This window comes from Furipterus horrens, unplaced genomic scaffold, assembly GCF_987537825.1.
Source record: "Furipterus horrens unplaced genomic scaffold, mFurHor1.1.pri manual_scaffold_9, whole genome shotgun sequence".
NCBI classification, from domain to species: domain Eukaryota; kingdom Metazoa; phylum Chordata; class Mammalia; order Chiroptera; family Furipteridae; genus Furipterus; species Furipterus horrens.
In genome coordinates this window covers 71639577-71654646 of record NW_028327179.1, presented here as the reverse complement: position 1 = coordinate 71654646, position 15070 = coordinate 71639577, and the positions used below count along the sequence as shown (strand labels likewise).

At 37.8% G+C, this 15070-nt stretch overlaps 1 protein-coding gene across 5 annotated transcripts in view; it reads right to left on the bottom strand.

Annotated features, from left to right (window-relative positions):
- ST7 (suppression of tumorigenicity 7) overlaps nucleotides 1-15070 on the bottom strand; it is a 348571-nt gene that overhangs the window by 132288 nt on the left and 201213 nt on the right. For all 5 annotated transcript variants that reach the window (XR_016513065.1, XR_016513066.1, XM_090287402.1 and 2 more), the window contains exon 3: nucleotides 8928-9087. Coding sequence is in view for 3 of the 5 variants with exons in the window: in XM_090287402.1 (XP_090143528.1) it covers nucleotides 8928-9087 (160 nt within the window). In the remaining 2 variants the exon portion in view is untranslated. The remainder of the gene's footprint in view (nucleotides 1-8927; nucleotides 9088-15070) is intronic.

The following is a 15070-nucleotide window of genomic DNA, read 5'->3' as shown; positions in this document are numbered from 1 at the left end:
CTTTTGACACTTTTGATCAGTCACAGCATCTTCTCCATACACTGCACAAATCTTTTATTGAGTTTCAGCTGCATTTTTACATTTCTTGTAATAATAAAGCATAATATGCCAAAAATTGTTGCTTATTTTCTTCCATTTTCAATATTAATGGCTATACAAAAGTCAAAAATTTGGATACTTTTTAAAAAAATACACACTGTATGACAGCTGTCACAACACAATTTAACAAAATTGTTTTGAATGAAGTTAAAAACAACTAAGTACTATGAAAGCCATCTTACAGAAAAATAAATAAATGAAATTTTTGGCCAACCCAATACAATAGCCAAGATTTGGAAGTAGCCCAAGTGTCCATCAGTGCTTGAGTAGATAAAAAAAGCTGTGGTACAGTTATACAATGGAATACTACTCAGCCATAAAAAAGGGAAATATTACCCTTTGCAACAGTGTGGATGGACCTGAAGAATGTTATGCTAAGTGCAATAAGTCAGAGAAAGATAAGTACCATATAATTTCACTCATATGTGGACTCTAATAGACAAAATGAACTAACAAGCAAAGTAGTGACAGACTCATAAATAGAGAGCAGGCTGACAGCTGTTGCAGGGACTAGGGGGATGGAGGGATTGAAAAAGAGAAAAAACTCACAGATATGAACAATAGTGTTGTGATTGCTGGGGGAGACTTGACTTGGGGTGATGAACACACAATGCAGTGTACAGATGATATGTTGTAGAACTGTGGACCTGATATCTGTATGATTTGGTTAACCGGTATTATTCAATAAATTCAATAAAAATGTAAAACAAAGAAACAAAAACCCCATGATGGTTATCTGTCAACATCCAGCAAGGGGGCGGTAGGAGGGAGAGAAGGAGGAAGAGAGAGGGATGGAGGAAGGGAGGGAGGGAGGGAGGAAAGAAGGAAGGAAGAAAAAAAGCTTTGTAATTTCCCCAAGGTTCATATTAATTGCAATGAAGGCCTGGTATCCAGACTGCCCAACAATTACTCTTATGTACAACAGACCAGCTACCCTGCAACATCATGTTTTTAAAATCCTGTGCCCTCATCAATTAAATTTTCCACTAGAGAAACAGTTTTGAAAACTCCTCTGGAAAATCGTTAGGCACTTTTTAGTAATAGTTTTAAACACTTTAGTTCCATAGTACAACAGAAAAGAGCCCTAAAGTATCATCAGATGTATTGGAACAATCAAGATTACCCCAAGCCAGTCAATTTCTGACATGTGATTCTGCATATATTTATTACTTTTGATATCTAGAAATGAACATCATACAGGTCCACTTAAGCAATCATTAAGAGTAACAAAATATCCATTTTATTAAATAACTAAGCTTTAACTGTTTTCATAACTTTTCAAAATAATTATTTAAAAAATTATTAGAAGTTACAAAGTAACATATTGGTAGTTTTCAATTCAAAAAGTGTTACTCAAATTCTTTTATGGAATGAAAAAGTATAAATAATTATGAGTTTTAAGGCCATTTTTAGTGATCTGCTTAATTCAAGATACTGTACTACCTTCTTCAAGAATATTGCCAAGATGGTTGAATCATTAATTGTATCTCATACATTTCTCATTGGTCATTTCTGACCTAAATCAATCAACTCTACCAAATAATGTAGAAATTGTGAATTAATGTTCACCAGGGAATAAAGCTGTTTTGTGCATTTTCACCATTCAACTAGAAATCTAATCTATACCAGAACATAAATTTTAGTTGCAAAAGATTTCAAAAGATGCAATAAGCATTGACTAAAACAATCATTTTCAACACATAGATTTTGGCAAGTACAAATTGATTTCCCCCTAATTGACACTACAGTAGTCCCTCTCCTATATTGCAGTTCACTTATCACGGCCTCACTGTATCATGGAATTTTTTAAAACACTATATTTAATTATTTATTGCGGATTTTTCACTATATTGCGGGATTTTGCGGTACTGTATATATATGTTGTTAAATTTACGTAGGTTTAAGAGTGTAGGGTTCCTACTTCACGGATTTTCACCTATCGCGGAGTGGGGGTGGGGGAGGGGTGTCTAGAATGTAATACCCGCGATAAGTGAGGGAATACTGTATTGTAGGCCCTGGCTGGTTTAGCTCAGTGGATTGAGCGTCGGCCTGCGAGCTAAGTGTCGCTGGTTCGATCTTCCAGTCAGGGTACATCAGAGAAGGAAAACTCTGACTCCAAAAAACCTCCGCTGCCTTGCGGCATACCTCTTCAGGAGAAAGGCTAAGGGAGTAAACCCCGACAGAAAATCCGGAGCCGGAGTCCCTAAGGCGATTTGACGTTGTAGTCAACACCGGCAACTCCTGTGGCGCACCTGAAGCCAAGCTGTATCGACTCCGTCTTTCCCTTGGACCCTTCAGCTGCGAAGAGAGGGGGGGTCTGCTGCATGGGCAACAGCAGACCCTCCATATTACCCTGCCCAGGCTCTGTAGCTTCAGCGTCATCACAAGATGTCAATTCAACACGGGAGGAGACAGATACCATGTCACTCCCGAGTCGGACTGCACAGCCATTCTCGGCGGTGCAGATAGACTCTTGAGAAGCTACACCATCGTCTCTCGAGACGGACGGCTGCCGACGACTGTATTGTAGAGCAACTCCAAGGGTCTTTGACATGTAGCAATTTGCAGTTTTGCTGAGGGATTCATTTGAAATGTAACCACTGAAAGGCCTGGTCATAATAGTGAGTCACTGAAATAGTGAATAACCTGGCTGAACCCTGAATCATACTGCCATACTTCTCCTATCATATTCATAGAGAAGTCGGTTCATCTGGAGAACACTGCCAAATGGTTGTCCCCTGACTTGATTATTTCTGCATGACCTTATTTAATGCTCCATGAAGTAGATACTATCATCATTTCCATGTGTGAAAATTAAGCTATTAAAGAAGGTTAAAGTGACTTGCCCAAGGTCACAATCTGTAAGCCAAGATCAGGGCCACATACAACTGACCCCAGCGCCTGAGCTCTCAACCATCAGCAATCCCGCATTGTTTCTAAAGTAAGTTTGGCTAATGTCACTTTAGCAATAATGTTCTCTACTATACTATAGGGTTTTAAGGAAATTACTTGTTTTAATTGCTTAATAACTACATTAGTTTTGAGTTTATAGATCTCACAGAGGATCTGGACTAAAATTCGTAGTTAGTGCTTAAGACCTTGAACTCTTAAGTGAGACCCACCCAGGTTACCAGCAATGTGACCTCGGGAAGATGAGTTCAACTTCCTGTACCTCAGCTCCCTCCACTGTAAAATACAGATAGATGATAACATTATTTGCTTCACGGGGTTATTGTGAGGATTAAATGAGTTAATAGATGTAAAGTTGACAGTAGGCACTAAGAGTGTCCATTATTATTATTTGTAACTATATGGCTTTCTATGGGGAAAATTATTTGCTCTGGTGTTATAAGAATTCAAGGATCTATGAAGGTCTTAGGATATATCTTAGCACTCTACCTAAGTTTCTTCATCTCCATTGCTTTTCTTTATTATTAACCAGTGCTTGAACTGGTTCTTGCAATGTAATAAACTTTAAGTTAGAATTTGAGGTGAAATTATTTTTTTAAGTTTTTTAAGATATGTATCATATTAATTAAAGAAGATTAAAATTAGATGATTTGTGACAAGAAGTCAAGTGACTATAACCAGTTTGTCTAAAGATCCAGTTCTATATAAGAGGCTATTAAAATGTCTCATAGAATATAAACTTGGTTCTGGCAAGGATACTTCTCACATGATGGAACACCCTACACTTTTCCAAATATCTTGAAGAAACAATGCTGCAAACCTTGTCTTTATGGTACCTTATTTGAGAATAGGGCAAATCATCAAACAGATGTTTACATAAACCCAAATTTAGAATGTTCCTGGGCTCTGAGAATTCATTCCCTTGTGACAGGGAGAAGTTGGCCACGTTTCAAATCCCTATGCATCATCAAATCCCTATTCAAAAGCTAAACTAAATTGAGAAATGGCAGCAAGACATGGTGACATGGAAAATATATCAGCAGGATTTATCAGAAACTGTATATTTGTAGAAAAAACACTTCCCAAATAATGCAAAACAAGTGATATGTTCACAAAAGTTAACCTAAGCCAAACAATCTGAAACTTGGCTACATTAAGATAAAGATCACTGTAAATTTTGGGAGGATCTGTGCTCCGGTCAATTTGCACAGATTCAGAAGTTAAACAAATATATGAACAGTCTGCCCTGTAACAATCACAAACTTCTCACTCCCCATTCTCTGCATCCCAAATTATTCTTAGATAGGCCAGGTCTTTCTGCTTTTAATCAAAACAAATGATTCTTGAAGAAAAAAGCTACACTATGAGTTTTCATAAAGATCAATAATTTCAGTTTATTTTTAGCTTTTTCAATGATTTTCTCAAATAAGCAAGTCATTAAAGTGCATTTGTCAATGTCCATGGAACTTTGTTAGCCATGTTGTATTTCATGTAAGATTCAGCAAAGAACTGTCTTATGTTGCTCCAAGAAATTCAATAGATTCACCCTTCTGTTATTAAGGCAATAGTCATTTTATTATTATTAAGGCAATAGGAACCTTTAAACAAATTATTTTAAGAAAATATTTTTATTATCCTCAGTTTTGACCTTCTTTTTCCTTTATACTTAGCTGAAGCCAGATTACATAAAGTGATTAAGAGATAAACACAGACAATTTTATAATATTTTTATTAAAAAAATAAAAATCACCACAAGAAAAAAAGATGAGGAAAATGGCATTAGTCCCACGGAACCTGGTATTTCCATATCATCATACATTTGTTGAGCAGAGATAGCCAAATATTAGAAATACAAATGTCAAAAAGTGGGCATATTGAACCTAAAAATACTTAAGATAATTATAACTTCCATTTTCCTAAATGTAACTATTTGAACATTGTTATGAAATCACATCATAAATACTATATATACTATGAATATAAATATTTAATGCACAGTAGTAGACATTCAGTAAATGCAAGAGGATCTGAATTAATAATATTCAAAAGCTCTGTCTTTGCCAGGTAATAATAACATAATACAAATAAAATTGGGAATTTCCATAATTTCCATGATTATTTTTTAAGTATATTTTATTAATTATGTTGTTACAGTAGTCCCAATTTCTCTTCTATTTGCTCCCCTCTGCCCAGTAACCCCCTTCCCTCCAGCAATCCCACCCCTCCTTAGTTCATGTCCCTGGGTCATGCATATAAGTTCTTTGGCTTCACTCTTTCCTATATTATTTTTAACTTCCCCCTCTCTATTTTGTACCAACCAATTATGCTTCTTAGTCCCTGCACCATTTCCCCATTTCTCCCCCTTCCCCCTCCCAGCTGATAAACCTACAAATGATCCCCACACCTATGATTCTGTTCCTGTTCTTGTTGTTTGCTTAGTTTTTGTTTTTATTTTTTAGATTCAGTTGTTGATAGTTGTGAATTTGTTATCATTTTAATGTTTATAGTGTTGATTTTATTTTTCTTAAATAAGTCCCTTTAACATTTCATATAATAATGGCTTGGTGATGATGAACTCTACTTTTAGCTTTACCTTGTCTGGGAGAGACTTCATCTGCCCTTCCATTCTAAATAATAGCTTTGCTGGACAGAGTAGTCTTTGTTGTAGGTCCTTCCTTTTCATCACATTGAATACTTCTTGCCAGTCCCTTCTTGTCTGCAAAGTTTCTTTTGAGAAATCAAAGTCTTATAGGCACCCCTTTGTAGGTAACTGTCTGCTTTCTCTTCCCGCTTTTAAGATTCTCTTTATCTTTAACCTTTGGCATTTTCATTATATGTCTTCGTGTGGTCTTCTTTGGGTCTAGCTTCTTTAGGATTCTCTGTATTTCCTGGACTTGTATGCCTATTTTCTTCACCAAATTTGGGAAGTTTCCCTTTATTACTTTTTCACATAAGCTTTCAATTTCTTGTTCTTCCTCTTCTCCTCTGGCACCCCTATGATTTGAATGTTGGCACATTTAAAGTTGTCCCCAAGGTTCCTAAGCCTCTCCTCATTTTTTTCAATTTTTGTTTCCTCATTTTGTACTGGTTGACTTTTTTTTTCTTCCTTATATTCCAAATCATTGATTTGAACCCTGGTTTCCTTCTCTTCACCATTGATTTTCTGTGGATCTTTCTTCATTTCATTTAGCATAGCCTTCACTTCTTCCCTTATGCATTTGCCACACTTAAGCATATCTGTCAAGCCTGTGACCATCTTTATCACCAGTATTTTGAACTCTTGGTCTGTTAGGTTGGCTATTTCCTCATCTGTTAGGTTGGCTATCTCTTCGTTGCTTGGTTCTCCCACTAGAACCTTGATCCGTTCCCTCTTTTGGGCCATACTTCTCTGTCTCCTCATTCTGACAGGATCCTGTGTTTGTTTGCCTCTGTGTCTTAGGTAGCACCTGTGACATTGTAAGCGGCAGAGCCTTAGGTATTTGTCAGTACAGGTCAACCCATTTCACCACACTGTTGTGCTGTGTGTGGGAGAGGGGTCTGAGAGGGAACAATGTCACTTGCTCAGCACTCCCCCCTTTTCCAGGCACTTCTCCCACTTCCATATGGGCCTGACGCCTCTCTAGCTGTTGCCCTGCCCATTGTTCCCAGAGTGGGTGGGTCTGGGGACGTTCTAGGACCATGGGGGCCCTTTAAACAAGTGGACTCTGCTGAGAGACCTGCAGTTTCAGCCTCTGCCCCAACTCCCACTGATTTGCAATCAGAAGCAATGAGGTTTTATTGTCCCTGGTGCTGGAACCATGAGTTGTGCAGTCTAGGTGGTGCTGGGAGTACTCTCCACATGTCCCTCTTGCCTTTTTTTAAGTGTTTGACTGTGCTTTCTGCTGGCCTGCCACTGCCGCTTCCGCCACCACCACACTGCATCCTTTCCGACCCAGCCCCTCTCCTCCCGTCTGGATGAGTATTTCTTCTTTATATCTTTGTTTGTTGGACTTCCATACATCTCGATTTTCTGGAACTTCTGGTTGTCTCTAGTTTTGAGGTAGTTGTATTCCTTCTTAGTTATGGAGAGAGACGCAGCGTGTCTGTCTAGGCCTCCATCTTGGTTGGAAGTCCTTGATTTCCATGATTATTATTGTTGACTATATTTTTATAAAAGCCTTATTCAAGGCATTCGCAAAGAGAGACAGCAAAATTATAGTGACAAGAAGAGCATGAGGTCAAGAGACTTAAATCAGGTAGAGATAATTTTAATGAAAATAAAAATGTATTCACAATAAAGAGTGGCCTCAAATGAGGCTGCTTTCTGCTTTCAGTCTGTTAATTTTCTACGATGTTCTGAATTATTCAAAGACTACAGTAATCAGACAAGAGCACATTTAATCTCTGGGATCTTCACAGCAGATGCAAAGTGTTGGTAACTACCCACAACTGCTTATGTGATGATAACTAAATAATCAAGATCCTCATTAGCATAACATGCCACACTCAAACTAGCTAATTAAAGTAATGGTGCACTTTGTTCAGGTATCTTTCTGTTTCTTTCACAAAGTGCATAAAATTACAAAGTTCTAGACAATTCTGTCACCTGTGTGTGCCATCTCTTACACATGTACCCTTTAGGATGAAATAAATGTATACCTAGAGGTGTCTATTGCCACTCCTGGCTAGCTGGCAAAGAGCACTGAAATCAACATCAGAAGTAAAATATTATATATACACAATTATATTTGATACTTATCACCTGGCTAGGCCGTTATGAAATGTGGACTGAGTTTTTCTAGAGAGGAAGGAAAAACATCTAACCTATCTCTTTAATTTCTTCCTCTTCATTCTTCAAGTCTCAGAATTTGCATCCTTTCTTTCAAAAAGCCAAGACTTCCTCCAGTTTGAGTCAAGAACCCCACCTTTGTCCTCTATAGCACTGGATGTTTCCCTCATACAGTCAGAGAAGTTATTACTTTGTCTCCATCAGTAGATATGAGAGTTCCATAAGGACATAATTTGCATAAGAACCTACAAGGCCAGGTTCATATTAGGGACTTCAGAAATGTTTACTGAGCTGATGAGGAGACCAACCTAGAAGATTACATTCTTCTATCTTTTATGAGTGGAGAAAACACAGGCCTTATATATGTGCTCATTCGTTCATTCACTGAGTTTCTATAACAGGCACTGCAAAATACTGGAGGTACTGTAATGAAACAGTCAGTTTAAAAATTATAGTACAATTTGATCAATGTTGCTAAAGATAAAAATATTAAGAGTCAATGAGTGTGGAGAGATGTTGTACAACCTATCACAGAAGGCTTCCTAGGAGATAACATTTGAGTTGGGCTGTGAAAGTAGAGCAAATCCAAGAGACAGGAAGACAGGAAGAGAGTCTTCTCAGCAGAGGGGCTTCAAAAAACATGTCATGTTCAAGAAATGTAAAGGAGAGAGACTAGATTGTGACAGAAGCCAAGGTTGGCAAAAATAAGTCAGAAGTAGCTTATGCTGTGAAAAGGAATTTAGGCTTTATCTTCAGTGTAATGAGAACCAATGAAGCCTTTTAAGAAGAGGAGCAATACTATCAGCTCTAGTTAGATACAATATTGTATAATTAGCACGAAAGAGAATCAATACATTCAATAATGTTTGAGAAACCAGGGACAAGTAGACTTGACACTCAAGTTGGGAACAATGACCTAAATGACCATTAGCTAAATCCAATGAAAGCAACAGTAAAATTAAACAAGATAAATATTCCTTTCCCTGGGATGCTTATATACTAATTCTTTGTAAGGACTGTCTACGTCTCAGGAAAATAAACTGATTTTTCTCTAAAGTCTGTTTAAATAACAACATTATTACTGTCATACAGTCATAATAATTTAGTAAAAGTAAGCAAATACTGCTGCAAATTGAAGGACTTTACATACCTGAGACGCTTTGCCTGTTGGAATCTGAGTCCCCATTACTGGAGTTAGAATTGTTGGAGGAGTTGTTGTCAACTCCACCCAGAAGGGGGCGCAAGTGGCTTACTGAGACTTGTTCAATGAATGATGTCCCATACTTGCGAAAGTACCACCATTCAAATATCTAGAATAGAAAAATATAATAAGCATAATTATGGTTTTTGTTATTGTTTATAATTTTTGTACACATGTCCATAAAATATGTTGCACTTACTAATTATATCTACCTTAAACACTTAAACAATTTTATGCCAAAATTTTAATTTATTCTAAAAATTAAAGTTCATAGAAGTTAATACACCAATTACACTTTCAATTTTTAATGCTGTTTTATCCACTTAATATTGGTTTTGAAGAAAAATCTATAGCTATAACCATGGATGAAAGAACATTGTAAGACTTGCTCAATATTATTTTCCTCTAAATTTACATATCATTCTAATAACAAAATCATTATAGCTGAAAGAGAACTCCAGAAGCCTCTTAGGAGTATGGCTTATGAAATATACCAATTCTTGGCACTTTAGATTCTGATAAAGCTATACCTGCATAAAATTAAGATAGCAAAATTTCATTTAAAAAGACAAAAAAACTATCTCCTTAGAGAAATGTTGGTTTCACAAAGAGTTCCAACTGCTAAGAGATTCAGCAATGTCCCACTTGCTAAGAGTACTTTAAAAACACAAGCATCTGTTGTTTACCACGAAGGTTTCTTCATTCGCAAGCTTACCATTTGTTATGTACTATGGATTGCAAAGGAGAAAAGAAATAACTTTCATTAATAAAAGAAAAGAAGCAATGATACTCACATGACTAGACTAAGCACTGAGGGAGCAAGAAACCTCTCCCAACAACCCTTCTTACCTGGTTCCCCTGCCCTTCCAGTGATTGCCTTTCTAACACTGTTCAAAGTTGCTCTCTCCTGCTTCCTTTTCTCTCCTCCCTGTCTGATTTGGAATATGTTTCTTAAGCAGTCGCAAATCAATATACAGAAGAAATTTAAGAAACAACTATATTCCATCGTCTCACGGCAATATAATAATATAGAATGTAAAATTAACATAGAATCAATTACCTTTATCTTTACTTATTTCATAACAACAAGATTTTGATATCTACTCTAGAATGGCCTTTGGGCTGTTATTTTAAAATTGATGTCTTCCCTCTTCTGCTTTATCAAAAATTTCCTTTAAAACGACAGAAAAAACATCTATGAATGACCAAAAGAAAACGTCAATTAGACCAAATATTTCCAAACCTAGAATAGGACAACTTGATTTAATCCCAAAGAGTTATCCCTTCTGACCATATGAATTTCCACATGTTAAGACTTCAAGCTCAAGTAATTTCTCTGGGTAGATGAGAGAATCTGATATGGAAACAAAAAAGAAACAGGACTAGTCTATAACATTTAAAATGCTAAGAATAAGAGATCTTGCTTAAAGAAGGAAGAAAGTTTAAGAATGGTAAATTTATAAACCATGGATTCAGAAGAGAGTTTGTAACCTTAGGTGAGTTAGTTAATCTAACTGAACATCAGTTTCTTCACCTGTAAAGTGGAAATCATATTCATTATTTATCATGTTATATTCACTATTAAGAATACATATATTGCCCTGCCTGATGTGGCTCAGCTGGTTGGAGCACTGTTCCATAAACCCACAGGTTGCAAGTCTGATTCTCAGTCAAGGCACATACCTAAATTGTGGGTTCAATCCCTAGTCAGGGTGTATTCAAGAGGCAGCCAATCAATTTTCCTCTCTCATACTGATGTTTCTCTCCCTCTCTCTCTCCCTCTCTTCTTTCCCTGCTCTCTAAAATCAATAAGAATGTCCTTGGGTAAGGGGAAAAAAAAAAAAGAATACATTTATTATTAAGGGTCCTCAATTTTCATGGCCATGTAAAACACCTAGTCTCAATCCCGATATAAAAGACCTAGTTCAGCAGTTGCTGCATAAATGGTTCTCAAAAGTTAACAGCAAAGCTGTCTTTTATTGCATTGATGATCCACCTCCCATGGGCAGCACAGGTCACATAACGTCGTCGGCAGCCATCTGTCTCGAGAGACGATGGTGTAGCTTCTTAAGAGTCCATCTGCACCGCCGAGAATGGCTGTGCAGTCCGACTCGGGAGTGACACGGTATCTGTCTCCTCCTGTGCGATGACGCTGAAGCTACAGAGCCTGGGCAGGGCAACATGGAGGGTCTGCTGTTGCCCATGCAGCAGACCCCCCCCTCTCTTCGCAGCTGAAGGGTCCAAGGGAAAGACGGAGTCAATACAGCTTGGCTTCAGGTGCGCCGCAGGAGTTGCCGGTGTTGACTACAACGTCAAACCGCCTTAGGGACTCCGGCTCCGGATTTTCTGTCGGGGTTTACTCCCTTAGCCTTTCCCCTGAAGAGGTATGCCGCAAGGCAGCGGAGGTTTTTTGGAGTCAGAGTTTTCCTTCTCTGATGTACCCTGACTGGAAGATCGAACCAGCGACACTTAGCTCGCAGGCCGACGCTCAATCCACTGAGCTAAACCAGCCAGGGCACACACACACAAATATTCACTCTATAATTACCTCTGTTCTCCTCTCTCATTAAGTTTTACTGATGTGGAAGCAGTGAAAACAAAAAACAGTAGAAACACTAAAAGGCATCAAAATCTACGAGGTCAAAAACTTTTGAGCAGTGGGAAAAAATGTCTCGATAGGTGTATTGCATCAAATGGAGAGCACTTTCAAGGTGACTGAAGTTTAAACGTGTAAGAATAGATATACTTTTGTATAAACAAATTCTGGGATTTTTTTGGTCCCTCCCATCCCCCGATACCGTATGATTTCACTTATGTGTGAAATGTAAAGAACAGAATAAACGAACAAACAAAATTGAAACAGACTCATAGACAGAGAAAGCAAACTGGTGGTTGCCAGAAGGGTTGGGTATTGGGGGACTGGGTGAAAGAGGTGAAAGAATTAAGAAGTACAAATTTGTAATTGCAAAGTAGTCATGGGGATGTAAGTAAAGCACAGGTCACATACTGCTATGAATACATCCCTTTTTTGTCAGTCTACAATTCGGGTTAATACAGCAACTACTGAAAGGAAGAAGGAAAGGACTTGGAGCCACAGTATTTTGGAAGAGTTGCACTGATCCAAATGGACAGATGGTGTTATCTAACATGCACATATTTGTTGTCACTTTGAATTCTTCTCCATGGTGCACAACCAACAATGTAAACCACAAAGCTCTCATAAACAAATGTAGATTTTAAAATTAGTTTTTGGACATGTTAATAGCTAACTGGGCTTGCCACAGTGCAACAAAACAGTTTTTTTTAATCTTCATCCAATGATCTGTTTATTGATTTCAGAGAGAGAGGAAAGGAAGGAGTGAGAGAGAGAAATATCAATGTGAGAAACAACAATCAGATGTCTCTCAGAGACACAGAGAGAGAGCCATTGATATGAAAAAACATCAATCAGATACCTCCCATGTTAGAAACAAGGTCATAGTGACTCCCAAACCAGCAGCAAAGTCATTGGTAACAAAAGGAAAATGTAATTAAAGGGTCTTAAGGGCAAATGTAATTAAAGGATCTCTGAGAAGGGAGTGGATAACATTAGCATATTCACAAATCACAATAGGGGCATTTAGATGAACGCGTTAGATTGTACCTCCGGAGTATCCAGTCATGGAGAAATGGGGAAGGAGGAGAGGGGAGGGGAAACTAGTTGCGCTAGGGTGGGGAAGCTAAGACTATAAAACCAGGTTCCTTTGTCTACTTGGGGCGCACATTCTCCTGGCTATGAGGGTGCGCCCAGCTCTGCAGACTCGTGAATAAAGGCCTCGTTTTACTGCTCAAGTCCTGTGTCCCAGTTTTTATTGTGAGCGTTTCTCACACCATACGCACCACAAGCAGGGATCAAACCAGCAACCTAAGTATGTGCCCTGACCAGGTATTGAACCTGTGACCTTTTGGTGTACAGGATGACGCTCCAACCAACTGAGCCACCCACAGATTAAACAATTTCTGACCTGACAATAATAAAATTAAAATATAAATTTACTCATTTAATAGTCTTAAAAATGTAATCTTTCTAGTATTTCTTCATACTCATGTTCCACCCCAAGGATTACACAGATCAGGTAAAATGAAAACTAAAAACCATCAATTGGGTTTAACATTTAGGAACCAACAGTGACCCTACCATCTAGCTGAAAGGTAAAAACTCTAATACACTTCATGATAGCTAAATTGTATGACTTTGGTTGGTACTCTTGATTCTCTGGGACCCAGTTATCTAATGTGTAATATAAGGTCACAGTAAACAGTTAATGTTGGATGGATGGGTGGATGCTGGCTGGATAGGTGTGTGGATGGATGATAAGGACTGGCCTGGTGATTTAATGGTATATAATTTTTAAAATCATTAGGACCAGTGAAAGGGTTTATGTTCATTTTCTTTGTAATAAAAAAGAAAGGCCTACATAGATTTGTGGAACAGGAAAGAACCTAGTGGAAAGAGAGATATTGTAGATGCAGAAGAGTACAAATAACCAAGAGGCAAGATGCCAAGAGCCCACAAAACACACCCACCCTGCCTTGAAAAGTAACCTACCACTTCTTGCTCTGAGCCAGAAAAAATGGGGAAGGATAAATGAATACAGGGATACATTCTATTTTGGAAAGTAGGGTGTGATAGAGCTATTTCACATTAAGAAGACAACAAAGGGATAAAAACTGGGTGACACTGATCTTGGTAGAGATGCAAATAAAGTTTATCTTCTCGGTAAAAGATGTGGAAATGGAATTGGGAATGTGAGGACGGAAGAAGTGGTCTGAATCTATATGTTGCAGAACAGAAGGGCCATAAGCTATACTCAGGGCCCAGATCATATTTAAAACAAACACCTATTTGCCAAGGTCTCAGTTAACAATGCCTTGTGACCTCCTCCATTACTAGTTGACAGAAGAAGAGAGGATGACTAAAGAGCCCTGGGATTGGGGATTGAGGTGGAGATCCAGGTTGGCAGCTGGCCTAAGGTGCAAACTTGTCTCACCTTCTTTTGTAGGGAAGAAACAAAAATATGACAAAGGAATAACAGGCAAGGCCCTTCCATCTGTCTTGCAGACCTAACAGCTGGATCTTTCCTAAAGATGTCTAGATTCTTCCGAGCCAATAAGACCTCCTCTTCTTGAACTGCATATTCTCTACAGTAGTCCCTCTCTATGTCAGGATTTACTTATCATGGCCTCACTGTATCGCAGGATTTTTAAAAATATTATATTTAATTATTTATCACGGATTTTTTGCTATATTGCCGGATTTTGTGGTACTGTATATGTATGTTGTTAAAGTTACATAGGTTTAAGAGTGTACAATATGTTTAAGAACATAAGTAGTGTTTATAAAAGTATGGAAAAGGTTAATACGGGACTGGGAACAGTTTATAAGTGTGTGGGAAGGGTTTATAAAGCCTTAAAATATATATAAATACTAAAATAAATGTAAGGTTCCTATTTCATGGATTTTCACCTATCGCAGGGAGGGGTCTAGAATGTAATACCCACGATCAGTGAGGGAATACTGTATATAAAAGACGTCTCTCCACAAATCAGGGAACTTCCCTATACAGTAAATCACATTTAAAAAAATACTCTAAGATCCCCATATAGCAGCACCTTAGTAATTCCACGCCAATTCCATTAAGTCCAGGGGAAATACAAAAATGTCACAGTCTTTAATTGACTAAGTGCTTCTTGAAGATTAAAGTATATGAGGATAACACAAGAAAGTAGATACAGTGAGAGTGAAGATTAAAGAGGAACTATGAAACTTCCTAGCAGTCTACTCCTATAGAAAAACTGCCAGATTGATACCTGCTCTAAATATTCAGCAATATATCTGGTGGTAAACAGTGTTTTGACAAAAGGGAATAATACTCTGGGCTTAAACAAGATAAAGTAAGGCAGTGGTCATGAATTATATAGTAAGATCCATAAATGTTTTAGTTTCCCAGTAGAATTTTCAAGTATATTCCTTTCTCCATACTCACCTACCTTCTCAAAGTCCCTCCCAATTCCTCATGACAGACTTTTTTTTTTTTTTTTACTCCTGGATC